Source organism: Polyodon spathula, chromosome 11 (assembly GCF_017654505.1).
Source record: "Polyodon spathula isolate WHYD16114869_AA chromosome 11, ASM1765450v1, whole genome shotgun sequence".
Lineage (NCBI taxonomy): Eukaryota > Metazoa > Chordata > Actinopteri > Acipenseriformes > Polyodontidae > Polyodon > Polyodon spathula.
Genome location: NC_054544.1, coordinates 42357893 through 42377485, shown reverse-complemented (window position 1 = coordinate 42377485; position 19593 = coordinate 42357893). Strand labels below are relative to the sequence as shown.

The following is a 19593-nucleotide window of genomic DNA, read 5'->3' as shown; positions in this document are numbered from 1 at the left end:
TCACCAGAAAGTTCAAATTTCAATTGGCTGACTGACGTCAGTCATCAGCCAACTATTTAGGGTGAGAAGCTAACGGTATGGATGCAGGTAAGAGAGACTGTAAATAATAACATACATTTAAACGATTAATTTAAGAAAACAAGCCCAGTAATATCGAAAACTGAAATACATTTTCTTAAACTGTAGCTAATTCTGTTACTCAGCCCTACGACCGTTTCTAAAGCTCTGTATGCTTCAGCTGTTTTGCGGTCGCTAACACGCAGGTGTATATGTGTGTAGTTCAGTCTGTAGGAACTTGCTTGCATTTGTAATGTGATAAAGATATATTTTATTTTTTACCGGAGGCTGTGCAGGTGACTGCAGCTGCCCTTGACACGCACAGGTGTGTCTGCCGATTTATCCTCCAATCACAACCGATCACAGTAGGGTATCATCATTGCCTGACGGTGCCATTACAGGACTTGTATTTTTTACACCCTGTGCCTTTGTGACCATTTTGAACCTATGATGTCACATTTGTATGTGGCAGATTTGTTTATATATAACAATGAGTACAAAATGAACACCCCCATTGCAGTTTCACTATGAGTTGGTGATAGGATTGCCACCTGGCCTCATAATTCCGGAACACTCCAGGACGGGAAAAGGTTTTTAAGTTGCCCTTGAACTGAAAGAAATAAACACGTCAATTGAGCGCTAAACACTTGCTTAATTTATACTGCTTCTTAATTATCGGAATCATTGTCGTAATACAAAAAAATATATAAAATAAAGAATGATCTTGAATAAACATCTGTGTAGGTCTTCTTTTTTTATTTTGTAAAATTAGTGTTTCATTTCTCAATATTTAAGTCTATATTTATATCATGTTAATTAGTAATCCTATAGCCCTAATTTACACCGACTCTCCCAATTAAATAATAACACTGATCAGGTGTTCAAGCTGTCTGGTGTCAGGAATAGTGAACAAAGCTAGTCAGTATTAATGATTTGAGCAGGAGAAGGCGATGTACTATTCGAAACTATAAAGACATTTTAAAATATTTATAAAACTTAATAAAATAAATAAATATTGATGATGGTATTTATGTATTGAATTTGTTAAAAGCTATTATTGTATTGTCATGTTGCCTCGAGATAATTAATCAACAGAATCAATTTAGCAAAGGTTTAGCGCTCAATTAACCTGTCAGTTTCCTTCAGTTTTAAAGGCAACTTGAAAATCCTGTTCTGTCTCAGTGTTCCACAATTATGAGGCCAGGTGGCAACCCTAGCCAGTAACCACCATGGTTTGGTTTGTCTAAGAACAGGTGACACTTAAAACCTAAAATGTCCTTGGTTACTATTCACAGGGAGCTTGTAGTCTAATTGCCACTGTCACTTTGTCTGAAGAGTAATATGGGTTTCCACAGCCTGCAAAGCTAATTTATCTCTTTGGTGTTCAGCCCTGTTCTCATGGATACCAAAATTAAAATAAACAGTTCCTGTCTCCATAATACACACCTGCATTGAATTCCATACCCATATTCTGGAAAATGGTTTGTTTGTTTTGTATAGTCGCATCCTCGCTGCCCAGCTTTTGACTGGCCCTGCCCTCTTGTGCGGTCGTGCTTTGACTGAGGGAGCAACTGAATGTGCATCCTTGTATTGGGATGTTTAAAAAGAAACGGCAACTTTAGATGGCACTGCAAAAGTGCTGTTTATTCTCATTACTGGTAATGAAATGCAGCTGCAAATATGAGCGGCTCTTTCTCTGTCTCACTCTCTCTGTCGTTTATCCTTTCAGCTACCCTCACCTACGACACATTGAGGTTTGCAGAGTTGGAGGAGTTCCCACAGACCGAGGAACCTGTGTGGATTCTGGGACGGGAGTCCAGCGCTCTCACAGGTATGCACATCCTGCCTTTCTCCTCCAGGGTGCAGCACTGTGTGCCAGAGAGATCAGCACAGAGGAGAATAGGGACTGTGAGGTAAGTTGAGGGGAGCTGTTCCCAGCTCTGCTTCTCTACACAAAGACAGTAATGCTGAGTAGGTTTTGTTTGGGTGAAATTAACTGTATGTTAACATTAGTAACAGCTGCAGAAATGGTGTAGTAAAGCTGACTACACTTTTAAATAGACGCTTTACTCGTTAACCGCAAATGGAAGTTCGAAATAGGTAATCAGGGATGGAAAAGTCTCCCATTGCATAGCAGTTTGATCCATTCCTGGTTTTACTATGAGTTTAATAAGACGCACCTGAGCTTGTTACCTATACCCTGGGGTTAATTAAGCTTGTAGTAAAAGTTGGAATGGGTGAGACTGCTTACTTTCAATGGCTCTGGTTGCATCGGTAGTCTTATTTTCTTATTGTCATCCATGCTTTAAGAAGACATTCGGTTTCAGTGCAAACCTCTAGAAAAAAGGCCATTTCAACTGTTAAAAGCCATGAATTCACGAAACATTGCTGTCCTCTGTGAAGCTGGGAGGAAGGGTTGGGGTTGAGGGCTTAGTGCTGACTAAATAGCATGAAATCCCTGAATAGATAATTGCCCACTCTTGAAATATATACACTGATTTTAATGTGCAAGCCTTCTCATGTTCTATTTCATATAGTACTCCAGCGTTGTATCCATTTACTCGGAATGACGAGTGACTGGGAGTTTGACATCTGTTGCCAATTACCCTATTTTGGCTGCTTATTTACTAAATATCTTGTATCCCTCAGTAGATGATCACCCCCCTCTTTAACATAGGCAAAAAGATAGATGCCCCACACATGCAGTGGCATATGTTATCCTTTTTCAACTAATACAGAATGACTGAGTGGGATGTGTGTTACTCATTTCTTCAGTGGAAACTGACAAGACACATTGAATGTTGTAGTTGTCTCTGCCATTACAGCAAGCTATATACAGGGTCAAAATAAGAAATAAGTCTACAGTTCTTTTAAAAATATGTGCAACAGGTGTTCTCTGGTGGAATACAAGTGTGAAAGCTAGCAGCAGCACACAAACTACCCTTTTTACTTCCATCTGACATTCTGCAAATCTACAGGTAATTTATAAAAGAGAAAACAACACAAACACTAAAAACAACTACTAGACAGGATTGTTTAAATCCATAATAGATCCTACTTTCCTTTAAACTCGTTTTTGCTGAATTTTGTTTTCCTCCTTTTTAGAGAAGGATGACATTCTGTGTGATATTTCATCTCGCCTCTGGTTCACTTACAGAAAGAATTTTCCACCTATCGGTAAGTGGGTTGGCATGTGAATGTTACATTTTGCCTCCCTCAACACTGCTTTGGACAATGCAAAGCTTCTTTTTAGTGTCAGTAATATGGTCTATTCACACGTCAGGAAAACATGCTATGCATAAAAACAGGAGCTGAAAAGATTTTTGGGTGACAAGGCTCTTGTACTCTGTTTGAGAGAAGAATAGGCACAGAAACCAGGCAGTCAGAGCAAGCTTGATGTGAAGTGATTGCAGTTACAGATCACACCACAGAGAAGTCAATTCTGTAGTTTGCATTATTTGCATGGGATGTATTTAATGACTGTTTTTAACACACTGTCTTTGAAGAGCTATAAAAAGTTATTTGAGACAGTAGACTGAAAAAAATAAAATAAAAATAAGATCACAAAATGTACAGAGGTTTTTTTCATTTTTTTTGTTTCATTACGTTTAACCTTTAGGAGGATTTTTTAACAATAGAATAAAACTAAAATTAAAAAAAAAAAAAAAAAAGTTACCTTTGGTACCCTGGGCTAAACTAAAGGGATTTTTTTCTCAATTTATCATTAACTGTGGTATTTGGTGTTGTATATGTTATGGATGGTAATTAAAGGGTAATGTGATTTGTTTGTTGTAAACACTACATGATAAGTGCTGCCCTTGTCTCTGTGTTCTGTGCGGTAGGAGGGACAGGCCCCACCTCTGATACTGGCTGGGGTTGCATGCTGCGATGTGGGCAGATGATCCTGGGAGAAGCCCTGGTCTTAAGGCATCTGGGCCGAGGTATTTATTTATTAACCCTTTCGGTAAGCGTCGTAAACATATGCCGTCGGAAATCACGTTGGAACCTCACAAGCCTACTAGGCCTCAGTCTGAGGCAGTGTAGAAATATATGTAAACATGTATATTCAATAAAGGAGTTTATTCAACTCGACAACAATAATTCCAGGCTGAAGTAATTAAGTATGTTTTTAAATAAGATTTCAGTTTCTAATAAGTTTTAGAACATGCTTATTACATATACAGGCGTGTTTGGGTACTTTTTTTGAGAAGCGCACACTCTTCTGTCTCTGCAGACTGGAGGTGGGTGAAAGGAAAGAGGCAGAGAGAGGAGTATTACAGCATTCTTAATGCCTTCATTGACAAGAAGGACAGCTACTACTCTATACACCAGATAGGTAAGCCCTGCCTAATCCATGAATGATGACTGGGAGACGGACAAGAATTGACATTGAGACTGATAAGGAAACTGTGCCAAAGGCTAGGGAGAGAATAGGTAATACTGTATTTACTGAAGATGAACATGACTGCATATCTATATCTAGATGCTTTTTATTATCAGTATGTCAAGCATCCTAAAAAGGCCCAGTGAGTTACTGATGAAAATCAATAAACGCTGTGATAAAGTAATTGCACCCGGTAAATCCCTCTTGCTGTCTGTCCTCTCTCTAGCTCAGATGGGAGTAGGGGAGGGGAAATCCATCGGACAGTGGTATGGACCAAACACAGTTGCACAGGTGCTAAAGTAAGTGTTTCCCTTTGCTATTTGCATTTTCACCCTAAACCTTGCTGTTGCTTGTCAATAACAGTAATGTGATGTTTCTGCTTGAATTCTCTTTTCAAACAAAGGAAACTGCCACTTTGCAAACCCAAACAGAGGTGTGTGTGTGTGTGTGTGTGTGTGTGTGTGTGTGTATATATATATATATATATATATATATATATATAAGCAAATTAATAAACAGGAGAGAACACTGTACCCTAAGTGGCTATCACAGTTTTACCAAGGTGCAGGGAGAATGCAGCTTGAGCACAGTAGAAAGTTAGTAAAGATGCGTTTATTTTTTTATTTTTATTTCCAGCTGAACAATTAGCTAACGGTATTGTGTGGGAGCCCTCTCACATGGTAATGTCTTTATAAAGCGTGCAATGCATTTGTACTATTTACATGTATACCCTGACGTTACTGTTTTTATTGTGAGCAGAAAGCCGTGCTCATTTTGTGTGCACACGTTTAGGCCACCAAGTTTATTTGTACAGTACTACTGTATATTGATTGTATAATAATAAATAAGTCTTGAAAACAAATGCAACACTTGCAGAGTTTCATTACTGATAATGCGCAGCGGATACTGTGAGTGCACAGGGTAAAGAAAAAAAAACTATTCCTTTTTATGTTTTTGTGCTTTATAGATATTTGTATGAATATTTAAAAATATAGAAGTAAATGGTGGGGCTAGGTTCTAAATGGCACAGATGCATAATAATGCCCAGAGTCCATTTAGGACCCAGAACATGATTGTTTTAATTTGTTACGCGGTGAATATTTTAACACTAATGATGAGATATTGGCAGGGCATCCACTTATTTAGGGCGGGCTCATTTTGCAAAAGACAAATCAATTAGCTCCTGTTCTCTATTTTACTTCACTGATGTCAATAAACAAATACATAAATCAATCATATGACAGTGCAATATTATGAACTATCCACACAGCACGAATTAGCACAGCTCTTTCCAGTTTTTTTTTTTTTTCCATTCAAATTAAGGATGCACAGTGATATGAAAATTGTACATCAATATTTTGATATTGATAATATCGAAGTCTTCCAAAAACACAGAAATAGAATATAACGCAATTGCAATATGAAACCTATATAGACGTTAACAGGTATTTACATATGAAAAGCAATAACTTACCTTTAACGTCGTGGTGCTTTTGCTTCACAATATCCATAGAGAAAAAACAAGGTCTTGTTATTGTTTTACTATTCCCATCCTCAGCCAGGATTATTGATGTTTGAAATACATTTGCTAATTGGGTTCTTAGAAAAAAAAATGCCAATCAGTGGAATAAAATGGTTATATAGTACCTGCATGTGTGGTGTTTGCCTATGAGACTAACAAGGTATGCAAAGGGTTTGTTGTATCTTAATACAAAATAAACTTTATTATATCTACTTTGTCTGCCAGCGTATGTGCATTTTTTTAAATCTCAAGATATCGACAGTTTGAAAATAGCTATTGATACAGAACAATCTCGATATTTTGATATCTGTTTTGTTTGATGTCGATAATAATGCTCACTCCTGTTAAGTTATTACCGCATTAGTAACAATGTGGTGTCTGAGCAACATTACTTGAAACAAATACAATCGTACAGTGAGCAAGCCCTCTACAGAGATTGCAATAAACGGATTCCCACACACACCAAATTACTGTAAAGTAACGAACGTACATAATGCATACTTTCAACAGACTATTCAATACTGAATAGAAAAAGAATACGCTCATGTAAACAACCTGATAAGGCGACCCTAGAAGCAACTAGACATTTTTAAATTATTACTATTGTGGTTTACTTTAAATTTATTTAATTTAATAATTTCTCAGATTTATTTATTTATTTTTTTCAATCAATTTAGAATCTGAAACGGGGGCACTAAACTCTAACACCGGGCCTGGATAAAGTCTGGGAAAAGGATGCTGTCAAACATAATTCCCTACATTGTATATATAAGGAAACTTATTAGCTTGTTATTGTTTTGTAGAAATATTAACAGAAACTAGGTTGTTAGCAAACTTGGCAGTGTCTGGTTATGTATGGTAAAAAAAGAACAAAATCTGTTTAGTGGCCCTCAGAAGTGATGTCGGATTTATTTTTTGAACCTCACAATTTGTATCTGTCTGCATTTTTTTTAACGGTGCATAGCGTTAAATGGAAATGTTTATCTACATGGGCTACTGAAATGTGTGGTGGGCTACCAGAGTTTACCTTTTGGCAGCCCATCGGTCTACTACTCATAATAGTGATTTGTCCACCACTGTAAATTGTTACTGAATACATCTGAAGAGCACAATTGAAAGCTGAAATTTGGATTCTGTTGAGGTGTAGGTACTTGATGTGTAATGGGTAGTGTTGTGTGATGCTCTGCCATTACGGACTATTTACCCTGTCGGTGAGATGAGATGGGGTTAAAATCTCTACAACCACAAATAGAGTAGCCTGGCTCTTTGAATCGTGGTTAAGATGCATGCGTGCCATGTGTGAGGTCTCCTGTTTGCGCCCAGCCTCTGATGCAACTTAAAAGAAGGACATTTGTATTTAAGCATGCCTGCAATCTCATAAAAACATTTCTTGCAACTTAATATTTTCGCTGATCTCAAAATGCTTGGGGGAAAAATCTAATGGCACCCTTCACTTTGATATGGTTGTGGATGAGAGAGACCTACCTCTTCAATACTGGCTTCATGCTCTGTATGCATCTGTATTGTGTGATTCCTTCAGTCATGTTTTGATCATGGGTATTGTATAACATTTATTAGCCCTTTGCGTGCCAATTATGTTACAAAGCTGCTGTTGCCACTATCATATCTCAAAAAACATTTCATGTAGTGATTTATTTGCAGGGATATATAAACCCTGCATGCTAAATGTGTTTACCTCTGATGTAATGTGGCTGCCACTCTGCTGTTTAGAGACGGTGCATTTTGAGTTGATGTCTTTATAAGCTGTATTCTATGATTCTCATATTAAGGTTCCATTGCAGTAGATTGTCACTGCCACATTGTGTTTAACCTCTGGAAATAAAAAATAAAAAAAACTAATAATGCTTAATTATAATGTATAGCTGCTTCAGTGTGTCTTTAAAAATGAAATAAACACTAAATTACACAATATACAGTAATAGTTTTTGCAAAAGGATACAAAACTGTTAATAACACTGGTAAGAAGCAACTCTGACTGTTTAATAGAAGGACTCAATTGTTTAAAAATGGTGCAAATAGCATTTGGGGTCAATTTAATAAATCAGACACGTGAATGTTACTTTAATGATCTAAGCAGTGGAGACTTCAAACTGGGTTCTAATTTGATGCATCGATTCAGCAATATGTAATCGAAGCTTGGGAAATGTAAGGTCAGATGATCAATAATCAATGCATTGATTAATTATTGCACCCCTATTTGTGTTTGGTGGCTAAGCTGAGTGTATTTTATTGCACACTCTTTGGTTTGTCATACAAAGTGTGCAAGAGAAAGTACGCTCTAACTTGATTGGATGTAGTCATCAAACGAAAACCAGACTAACATATCTATTTATGTAGAACCTGATGTCTTTTTAAATGTTCGAATGCTTTTTCATTGACATTCTGATTGTGAGAGCTACACAGTGAAATTCTAAGTGTAGCTGCTGCTAACAGGTTCCAATGGGGATGTGATTTAAAATGTAAAGTTCCTGCTGTGTGAAAGTAGAGTTAAGCAGCAGTATTTCTGTCTACCTCTGTTTTAGTTCATGAAAATACTTGTTTTTCTTAAGAGGAGCGTGCATTACTTGCATACAGTAGCTCTCAAAAGTATTCACCCCCTTGGACTTTCCACATTTTATTGTGTTACAACATGGAATCAGAATGGATTTAATTAGGAGTCTTTGCCACTGATCAACAACAAAAAAAGTCCATAATGTCAAAGTGAAAAATCTACAAATTTTTCTACATTAATTACAAATACAAAACAGAAAATAATTGATTGCGTAAGTATTCACCCCCTTGAGTCAATATTTGGTAGAGACACCTTTACAGCCATAAGCCTATTTGGATAAGTCTCTACCAGCTTTGCACATTCTTCTTTGCAAAATTGTTAGATTTGTGAGCAATTTTCAACTCTTTCCATATATTCTCAATTGGATTTAGGTCCGGGCTTTGACTGGGACATTCCAGGACATTGACCTTTTTGTTTTTAAGCCACTCCAGTGTGGCTTTGGCTGTATGTTTGGGGTCATTATCCTGCTGGAAGATGAATCTTCTCCCAAGTCCCAGGTGTCTTGCAGACTTCAGCAGGTTTTCCTCCAGGATTTCTCTGTACTTTGCTGCATCCATTTTGCCCTCTATCTTCACGAGCTTTCCAGGCCCTGACGCAGAGAAGCATCCCCATAGCATGATGCTGCCACCACCATGCTTCACAGTAGGGATGGTGTTCTCAGGATGATGTGCGGTGTTAAGCTTGCACCAAACATAGCGCTTGGCATTGAGGCCTAAAAGCTCTATTTTGGTCTCATTAGACCATAGAATCTTCTTCCACGTGGTCTCAGAGTCTTCCACATGCCTTCTTGTAAACTCTAGCCAAGATTTGAGGTGAGTTTTTTTCAACAATGGCTTTCTTTTTTCCACTCTCCCATAAAGGCCAGTTTTATGAAGTACCCGGGCTATTGTCTCCCAGCTCAGCCGTGGAAGACTATAACTCCTTTAGAGTTGCCATAGACCTTGTGGTGGCCTCCCTGACTAGTGCCCTTCTCTCCCGGATATGGATGAGGACGGCCTGTTCTAGACAGATTCACAATTGTGCCATATTCTCTCCATTTCTTAATAATGGACTTTATTGTGCTCCGGGGGATATTCAATCCTACCCCTGATTGGTGCTTTTGAAGAACCTCATTCCAGATTTGCTTTGAACGTTCCTACGTCTTCATGATGTAGTTTTTGTTAGGAAATTTACCAACCAACTGTGGGACCTCCCAGACACGGGTGTATTTAACCTGAAATCATGTGAAACACCTTAATTGCACACAGGTGGACTCCATTCAACTAATTATGTGACTTCTAAAGACAATTGGTTGTACCAGAGCTTATTTAGGTGTGTCATAGCAAACGGGGTGAATACTTATGCAATCAGTTATTTTCTGTTTTATGTTTGTTATGTTTATGTTTTTATGTTTATGTTTTAGAACAATTTGTAGATTTTTATATTTTTTTTCACTTTGACATTATGGAATTTGTGTTGACCAGTGGTAAAAAGTCCTATTTAAAGCCATTTTGATTCCATGTTGTAACACAATAAAATGTGGAAAAGTCCAAGGAGGGTGAATATTTTTGAGAGCCACTGTATCCAAGTGCAGTAGACCTCTTTTTTTGGCTAATATCATCGTCCGTGTTGCATGCCTACATTCATCCTATTTAAAAGTTTTGTAGTTCACAATGAGTAGAGTTTCTCTGTCTTTGTGTCTCTCCACAGGAAACTTTCAGTGTTTGACTCCTGGAGCCGTCTTGCTGTTCATGTAGCCATGGACAACACAGTGGTCATTGAGGAGATCAGTGAGTGCAGATTTTATATTGCAGGGAAACAGGCTGCTGTTGTGGGTTATAGATAGGGCCCTGCAAAATTCACAGGAGAATTAAAACGGGACTAAACTGCAATTAAGTCCTAAACCTCCAGCTGTCCATTTTTAGCCTCTTCAGCTAAAGTGATCTAAAGAATAATTAAGGAATCCACACATTACATTGTGGATAATTAGAAAATGCTCCCTATTTATGGCCATTCTAGAAATTGATGCATTCAAAGAAAAAGCTTACCTCGAGACTTGCTGTTTTAGAAAAAATAGGTGCACCAACAAAGTCAAAAAGCATTTCTTTGAGAGGTCGCACGCAGCAATATCCACCTGGTGTCTCAACTCTCCCTGATTGAAATGCATGGTAAGGGACTAGTGGTTCTGACGCAGTGGTTTGAAAGCTGTAACATTAGAGCATCAACTGTATAATAAAGTTGCAGTGTTAATAAGTACATACCGAGCACAGATGCCAGTATAAACAATGTGTTAAAACTTTCCACAAAATTTATGAAAAATTGATGACCTACTACAACCCTGATCAATGCAGAATAAAACCTTGTTTTATTCAATCTGCTCACAAGTTTCTGAAGGCAGAAAGGATTTGTGACCCACAAGAAATTTGTTTTGGATAAAGTAACCCTCCCATTGGATTCTATTCCAGGATTTGATTTAATGTTAATCAGAAATGGAGAGATATCTGCTATAGCCAAAGGAAACGTTAGTGGAATTTGGTGGACTATTTCCCAATTTAGCAAGAAAGGCTGAAAAGTCGTTGCCAGTTACCAGTTCTGTGGATGCTGAAAAGTGTTTCTTCTTACACTATATTCAAAGAACAAAACCAAATAAAAAAAAATAAAAAAACACACACACACAGCTTTGTGTTACTTAATCTATCAAATACCCAGATTCAAATATATTTTGTTAACTATACTGTTCAGGGATCTGTGTCAAACGGGAAATCCATTGAAAAAGTCTCCCCTTCTGTTGACGAGTTGCATATTTGTGCCTGGCGAGATCCAGATGTCAAGGAACTGTAATGCTTTTTTTTAACAAATGATTTGCGTAAAAGTGTAATGGTAAATTAACTTTATTTATACTTGTATTCTCTGAGGTGATTAATATTGAAAGAAAAACTTTCTAAAGTAAGGGTTAAATAAATGTCAGTAGCCATCTACAACGTTCTGTGTATTAATCTGCTAATACATGCTTTGTAGTAATGGGATGAGCAATCCAAATGGTTAATGCAATGGGCTTTGTTTAGTGATTGCTCATTACAGGGCTTATTATGGAGGCTATATTGACATCATGTGGCTAGAGGACTAAATTACAGGTTAAAAAAAAAAAAACAAGTGAAAAGGGCCCTAGTTTTAGAGTCAGATTGACTTAAGGGTTTTGTGCTCAGATGGTCTCAAGCTTTTTTGGTTTAGGGGAACCCTTTTTAAAACTGATTTTGAATAGGGAACCCCAATTAAACTGAAGAAAAGGCAAACCACAAAGAAAGAAAAACATTAGAAGTAAAAGCTTCATGCATGTTGCCCGAGTATCACAAGGTTTGTCTTGAAGACCACTTTTTTGCTTTACAAATTTTTTTTTTTTTTTTCTGGGGAACTTTGTACCCGTATTTGGGAGTGTAGTTCAAATCCCACTTCTGACAAACATTGCTGTGCATGTAAATAAATAAATAAATAAATAAAATTAAATAGTGATATCTGACCAAAACATTTTATAAGGAATAAACTAACCATCTAAATATGTAATATCAACCAAAGGGCCAAGTTAAACAAGACAAAGTTGCTGCTAACTTGGTCATTGTTTCTATGTCAGTAAAGACATTTTGAAGACCAGGGGAAAGGCTATCCCTAGTTGAAAGGCTTTCTATCTGATTGCTGGTGCATGTGTGAGATGGGGCTGTGCTGACTTGTGTCTTGTGTGCGTCCAGGGAGGCTGTGCATGCCATGGCTGGACTATGCCGGAGCTGCTGCCTTCATGGACCCCGACCTGGAGCGGGAGCACAATGGCTTCACAGAGGGAGCCTGTGCGCTGGACCAGTCTGCAGTGTGGAAACCGCTGGTGCTGCTGATCCCACTGCGGCTGGGGCTGAGCGAAATCAACGAGGCCTACATCGAAACACTCAAGGTCAGCTTCTCTGTCTTACTGAGACCATGTAAATATACCCTCAGCCATCTAGCTGTACTACAGCCCAGGGTGAAACTTGCATCACTACTGAATTTGACACGTTCATCTACCATGGTGTAATTTAAACACTGCACATCTTGGTTTTGTTACCAATTCCATACCCGCTGCCTCCGACTGTGCTCCACTAGCTGCTGCTGAGCTCACAGCTGTCCTTTCTAATGCACAAATAGAAGGAATTGTAAACTTTCATATGCAATGGTTTGGAATAATAAAGTAGCAGCATCTTGTTACCTGGGGAACAAGTACAGTTTGCCAGCCTGCTGCTTGTATTTATTAATTATGGCTGTATGTAAATATTTACTTGGTAACAATACAATGCAACTTGAGGCTCTTGTATTGATTTGGAAAATTAGTAAAAAGTCAGTGAAAACATTGATAAAATTGTATGTTTTTGTTTTGCATGTGTTATGTTGTTAAGCTTTTAAAGCAAAGAAATTGAAGGCAATATTATGAAAATTATTCCATATCCCTGTTCTGACCAGTATAGTCAAATGATTCTCTAATTCAGGGTTAAAGTATGTGAGTTTCCCCACAAAGACCCTCGGTGAACCTCCGTAATCTTGTCCTAACAAACGCCCCTATAATTCAGACTCCTGAACATGGAACATTGTGCCAAATTGTATGGAACTGTTGAGTGCTTTATTTTGTGGACTGTTCACCACTGGGAGCTAAGTTGAGAATGAGAAGTTGACTGTGGTCTCTTTTGTCTCTCAGATTTGTTGGGAACGTGCAGTTCATGTCTGTGTCAGTGTGTGTCTTTGTCCCCACAGAAGTGCTTCATGCTGCCCCAGTCACTAGGAGTGATTGGGGGGAAACCCAACAGTGCCCACTATTTCATCGGCTATGTAGGTGAGTGCAGGAGAGGGACTAGCCTTCTGTACGGAAGGTAATGCATCTCCCATTGCATAGCAGATTCAGCCATTTCAGAGATTACTGTGAACTCTTAACATGGCACTAACAGACTAATTCCACTCAACCTAATATGTATTGCCATTATTTCCTAAGTCTACTGAGAGTTTGCGTTCCTAAAAATAATTTGCAAGTATTTGGAATGTGGTTTTTGGTTGTTTTTTTTTCTTTGTTCTCCCAGAAGCGTCTCACTTGTGTCATTTGAGTTCCTTCAATGGGAAGTGTAGCTTTTTGTTTGCTTGTTTTTAAATGCTATGAAAAAAATACCATTAAAAAATCAAGTGCACGTTTGACATAAGGTATGCATCTTTCATATAGGAAAATATAAGATCTATGATTACATATGGATAGAATTTTCTTTGTTTGCACTGTGTGCTTTAAATACACACGCGAGTTTGAAAGCTTGTTAATTGCAGATGTTACGAATCACAATTATCCTATACTGACTCAAAGTACTACGCATCTCATAATGTTAACCTGTTTCTATTTTGAATCTTTTTCTTCTCCCTCTAATGTCAATTTTGAAAATTTGGTTTGTGTGCTTTTAAACCACCCACCTATTCCCATTGTATCCCATGTATTTTACATTTAGGATACCTTTTTGTATTCCTTTTTGGTTGTAGCATTGGTATGAGCAGATTATGTCCTGCAGTAAGTTCTTGTGATGACAAACGTTTTGACTGTTTCGATGGCTAGTATTTCCGAAAGCACTGTGATGCACAAGGGCGCTTGTGTCTGTGTTTCCCTCTGCAGGAGAGGAGCTGATCTATCTGGACCCCCACACCACGCAGCCCTCTGTGGAGCCCTGCGATGATGGGCTGGTTCCTGATGACAGCTACCACTGCGAGCACCCGCCCTGCCGCATGCACATCCGTGAGCTCGACCCCTCCATCGCTGTGGTAGGGAGGGACACTGCTGCACTGCCTGCATGTCTCTTAACACCCATTTCACAATGGGCTGGCACTGCTGGGGCCGCTTTGAGTCAATATTCTGCTCCCAGCGGGTGTAAGAAATACCACTGCTCTATGTTGTGTTTCTGACATCCACTAGGGGCAAGATCGTGTCTGTACTCTGAGAATATAAATGTTTGAGAGCTCTCTTGAGGACAGTGGCGCTAGAAACTTCAGAGTTTTAAAAGGTAACCAGGATGCAATGACTGAAACAAAAAAATAAAAAATAAGTGAATCAAACAAGAACACCACTTAGTTAGGAAAAGTGAGATGTTATATACCGATACCAAGTAGTCTTTAATAGGAATAGTAAAGGATACATAGTGGTTTGCAAAGTATTCACCCCCCTGCAAAGTTTTCACATTTTGCTGGCACCTGAGCTTACTCCACGACTCTTTCAAATTAGACGTTGCATGTAGAATCTACACAAACTACTACACATTGATAAAGTTACAAAATGCATATAGAATATAAATGAGTAAGATTTATAGAGAAAAACAGATTCATCTGAGTTGCATAAGTATTCAACCCCTTTGCTACAGCAGCCCTAAATCTGCTCAGGTGCAAATGATTCATTTAAAAGGTCACAAAGTTAGTGAAATGGTTTCAGCCTTTGTGTACTCAAAGTGGTTTAACTTGTAGATAATTTACCTCAGTTATATAACGACTTTCAAGCTGCAACTCTCATTGTGATCCAACCAAGCAACCATGAAGACCAAGGAGCTTTCAAAACAAGTCAGGGATAAAGTAGTAGAGAGGCACAGAGCAGAAGAAGGGTACAAGAACATTTCAAAGGCGCTGATTATCCCTCCTGGCACAGTGAAGTCCATCATTAAGAAATGGAAGATGCATCATACCACCCAGACTACCCAGATCAGGTTGCCCTCCCAAACTGAGCAGGCGGTCAAGCAGGAAACTGGTTTGGCTTTGATGTCACTCTGAAGACAACAATGACCTTGAGAGATCTGCAAAGTTCTGTGTCTGAGGTCTGAGTCAGTGTTCACACATCAACAATAAGCCGGTCCCTACACAAAGCTGGCCTGTGTGGACGGGTAGCAAGAAAGAAGCCATTGCTCAAAAAGCCGCCTTAAAGCACGTACGGAGTTTGCGGAAAAGCATGTAGATGATACTGCAGACATGCAGAAAAAGGTTTTGTGGTCAGACTAGACAAAAATTGAACTTTTTGGTTTAAATTCCAAGTGTTGCGTCTATCGCAAGCCCTGCACATTGCCCAGTCAACACCATCCCAACTGTCAAGCATGGTGATGGCAGCATCATGTTATTGGGATGCTTCTCCTTAGCAGGGAATGGGAAGCTTGTCAGGATAGAGGGGAGAATGGATGGTGCAAAGTACAGGTGAATCCTTGAGGAGAACCTGTTTGAGTCAGCCAAGACACTGAAACTGGGGAGGAAATTCACATTTCAGCAGGACAACTGACCCAAAGCACAAAACCAAAGCCACACTGGAGTGGTTGAACAAGAAGAGAATTAATGTTGAGTGGCCCAGTTTAAGTCCCGACCATGAATCCAATCAAATTTATGGCGAGACTTTAAGATTGCAGTCCATCATCGATCCCCAACAAACTTATCAGAACTGGAGCAATTTTCCCGTGAAAAATGGGGAAAAAATGTCACCATCCTACTGTGCAAAGCTAGTAGAGACCTATCCAAAAAGACTGATAGCAGTAATTGCTGCAAAAGGTGCTTCTACCAAGTACTGACTTAACCCTTAGTGGTCCGTTTATTCAGTGCTTGTTGGGTCAAATTTTCATACGTGCTGTTTAAAATTTTTTTTTTTCAGCGTAAAACAGGTTTAAAAGGTATCGAAGTGCAAAAGGACAAAGAGTACTGCATCTCCAGCCAAACCCCACCCCTTGTTCACTGTATTTTTCACATACCTCTTTATAGACGTGCATACTGATAAATCCTCGCGTGATCACCTGTTTTATCAAGAAACGCCTCAATGTGATCCAAGTCATTATTATTTTATTACTAGAACATCAAAAAGCTCTGAAAATGTCTGTGATATTCTTTGAGCGCTGGATGCAGAAGCAGCTACCTCCTTTTGTTTATGTCTGTTATCTCTGTGGTGCATGGGGCTATCAGATACGCCCTTTTTTTCAACTTCATTCGGCCATTGAAAGGTTTTTTCTGCTTTTTCCGGAGAAAAAAACGACTAGGGACCTGTGCTTTACGTCTTTTTGATGTCGGACATGGTCCGACATTGGACTGGAAAAGGGAAATTGTAATGTTGGACCTGGTCCGACATAGGGCCTCAAAGGGCTAAGGAGATGAATGCTTATGCAACCAATAAATTTGATTTTGTACATTTTCTCATATAACAGTGTTCAGTTTAACCACTACATCTTTGAATAAAGTTCATTTGAAAAACTGCATACATTATTTGTAATTCAACAAAATGTGAAAACTTTGCAGGGGGTGAATACTTCTGCAAAGCACTGTATATCTATTAAATATTAATTTAATTAAATATTAACTTTGTCTGCATAAAACCTAAAATACATGTAAAAGCTATGCAGTAGTGTGCTGGAAAAGTGTCTGACCGCCCCCAGTATGGAACATCTTATCTACTCTACCAAATCAGAAGTTGCTGATTTGCACATTTTCTGATGGTAGCAGGTTTAAAAAAAAAAAAAGGCAAGCCACAGTTAATGCAGCCCAGTCTGACACCATGTCTCGAGGGGAGAGCAGTCTGGCTTAACAAGGTATGGAAGAGCCAACCAGACATGCTGTGGAAGGACAAGGAGGAAACATCCTTGCAATGTTTTAGAGAGACTACCCCACTGGCTTTCCAGTGAATGTGTATAGTTAGATGAGAGGTCAACACTTTTTCCAGGATGCTGTACCTATTGCACCGTAACATTTAGGATTTGCCCTGTGAAAATGACATGCTGTTTATTTCTTTTTGTTTATGTTGCTTTTGCTAGGGTTTCTTCTGTAGTACGGAGGAGGATTTTGATGACTGGTGTTTGCGCATTCAAAAGGTGGGCCACTCTCTTCAAATCTTTACTACAAACACTGCTCTTCAAAATGTAATCATGTATTCTGAACCACCTTGCCTAATCATTCCGATTTCACATGTTTTCTGTAATGAAAGTGTGGTCTCTGCTCTCCAGATGTCTGAGAGAAGAGAAGCATTGCCAATGTTTGAGCTGGTGGACAGACAGCCTTCTCACTTCATGAGCTCAGACATACTTAACCTCACCTCAGGTGAGTGGCACACCGGCACCCTCACTCCACTCTCAAACTTCGTGTTGTGCTGTATCATTAGACTTGTGTTTTTATTTATTTATTTATTTAAACCAAAAAAATAAAAATAAAAACCTAATTCTGTTATCACACTGTGAAACAAACTAAAGCAATTTACTTTCAATAGTACTTTAAGTGAACTGCATTTTGAATCTAGGTGCGAAAGAGCCCAGTGTCTCGTAGGTGTTATTTTGTAGAGTTCCAGCTGGTAGCCGAGTAAAAACTGAAGTGATCATTTGTCATGTGCTTTGCTAATAACCCTATCCATTCACAGGAGTGGAAATAAGGAAAACATTCAGGTTGTTAATCCAGTCAGTCTTTATTTGATTGCAGATCTGGAAAACAAAAGCAGTGGTATGACACAAGTGTAGTTTCATTTCTAAATGGGCAGGTCTTTATTACAGCCACCCTAAAAATGATAAACCTGATTTCATGGACCGTCTAATAATTTGTATTTACTAATGTTATTAGGTGGATCAATAAATCAATCCTGGGGGGGAAACACCAGCATGATTGACAGAGGTAGAGCAACAATGTCATTCATTCAGTGGGAAAGAAACTAAACATAACTATCAATATTATACATGGATACCTCACATTACATTTATAATACTATTTAAAAAAAATAAAAAAATAAAAAAAAGTATCTTTCCTGTAGTTATTTTTTTTATTTCCACTTCCAGGTGAATATTTTGTATAAAACTAGGCTTGTCCCAGAAGGTATACTTACCTAGTCTTCCCTTTTATAAGGCGGCCCTTTGTACTGCAGAAAAAGTTAAGGTGGCATAAATGCCATTTCACTAACACATTCATTCTAGCTAGAAGGCAGAATACAAATATACAGTGGCTCGCAGCTATAGTGTTGGAAATGGGGAGCGATGTGCTTGACGGGGTTATATAAATGGATATTCTTTACTTGAATGCTTAGATAGACTCATTTCAATTCGTCCTTTTGGCAGATTTCTCTGACTCTGATCGACTGGAGAGGTTCTTTGACTCGGAGGACGAGGAGTTTGAGATCCTGTCTCTTTGAGGAGGACTGTGGTCCAGACCAGGAGAGGTCTGTCGAGGAAGAGAGGGCTGGGGAAAGGACTAATTTTGCATTGGCTTGATTCCAGCATTCAACCCATAGTGTAATCCAGACCCACCCCGAAGCAAAGCTTCCTGTCTGATCAACTACAAACTGCTGCAAACTTTACTTTCACTACAAAGACTTGTGTAAGGGGTGGGGATAGATTATTATTGTTTTAAGTTTACAATGTGCTTTTTTTTTTTTTTTTTTTTTTTTAGAAAGAAAGAAAGAAATGTTGTGTTTTGTTGGTAAAACCCAACAGCATTGCATCCCAATAAAACCACCTGTTGTAAACGCAGATGCCATGTTGGGGAAATGATACTGCAATGACAGACAGTACATTCCAGGAAAAGCAATTTTAAAGCACAAGAGTCTCTGGGTTGGGATTTGTGCCAGAAATGTGCTGTTTCACCTTTCGTGGAATTTTGCCTTAAAACAGCCTCTTCACAAATGCTTTTTTTAAATCGCATAAATATGTATTTGAAATCTGACCAGGGTTGTAAATACTGGCTATTTTGCCCCAGTGGCTTGAATGTTAAGAGATAAAGTGTTACAGATTCAGACATCTCTGCACAGCTGCTCATACGTTGTTACGGTTGATAGCTTCATAATACAGACCGTGTTGCTTGGTGTCTCGCTGCAACCGGCTGCCCCCAATTTCAGATTATTTTAGAAATTGTGGTTAATCAGTTTTAGGTGCCAGTGAGAAAACATTTGAGAAATGTTAATTCCAATTGGAAATTAAAGCATGGGACTTTGTTCTGGTACTGGGGAATGGTTTAATGTGGTTTCCAATCAAGAACGTGTGATTGCTAACAAACCGCTCCAGTTGCATATTTAAGTTTCTTAAGGTTAGACCCACTTTAGGGTAAACTGCT

At 38.6% G+C, this 19593-nt stretch overlaps 1 protein-coding gene across 2 annotated transcripts; it reads left to right on the top strand.

The window, feature by feature from the left end:
* The first annotated feature begins 6 nt into the window (after positions 1-6).
* On the top strand, positions 7-18922 carry atg4b (autophagy related 4B, cysteine peptidase). 2 transcript variants are annotated; one of them, XM_041264139.1, is made up of 13 exons: positions 7-87; positions 1787-1888; positions 3163-3234; positions 3900-3998; positions 4292-4393; positions 4668-4740; positions 10225-10304; positions 12258-12454; positions 13285-13363; positions 14177-14322; positions 17322-17378; positions 17511-17604; positions 18603-18922. In XM_041264139.1, exons 1-13 carry the CDS (start codon positions 78-80, stop codon positions 18674-18676), a joined length of 1185 nt encoding a protein of 394 aa, XP_041120073.1. In that variant the 5' UTR covers positions 7-77; the 3' UTR covers positions 18677-18922. The 2 variants fall into 2 exon arrangements, with proteins under 2 accessions (XP_041120073.1, XP_041120074.1); XM_041264140.1 differs by lacking the exon at positions 7-87 and having other exon boundaries at positions 1882-1970.
* The last annotated feature ends 671 nt before the right edge of the window (positions 18923-19593 follow it).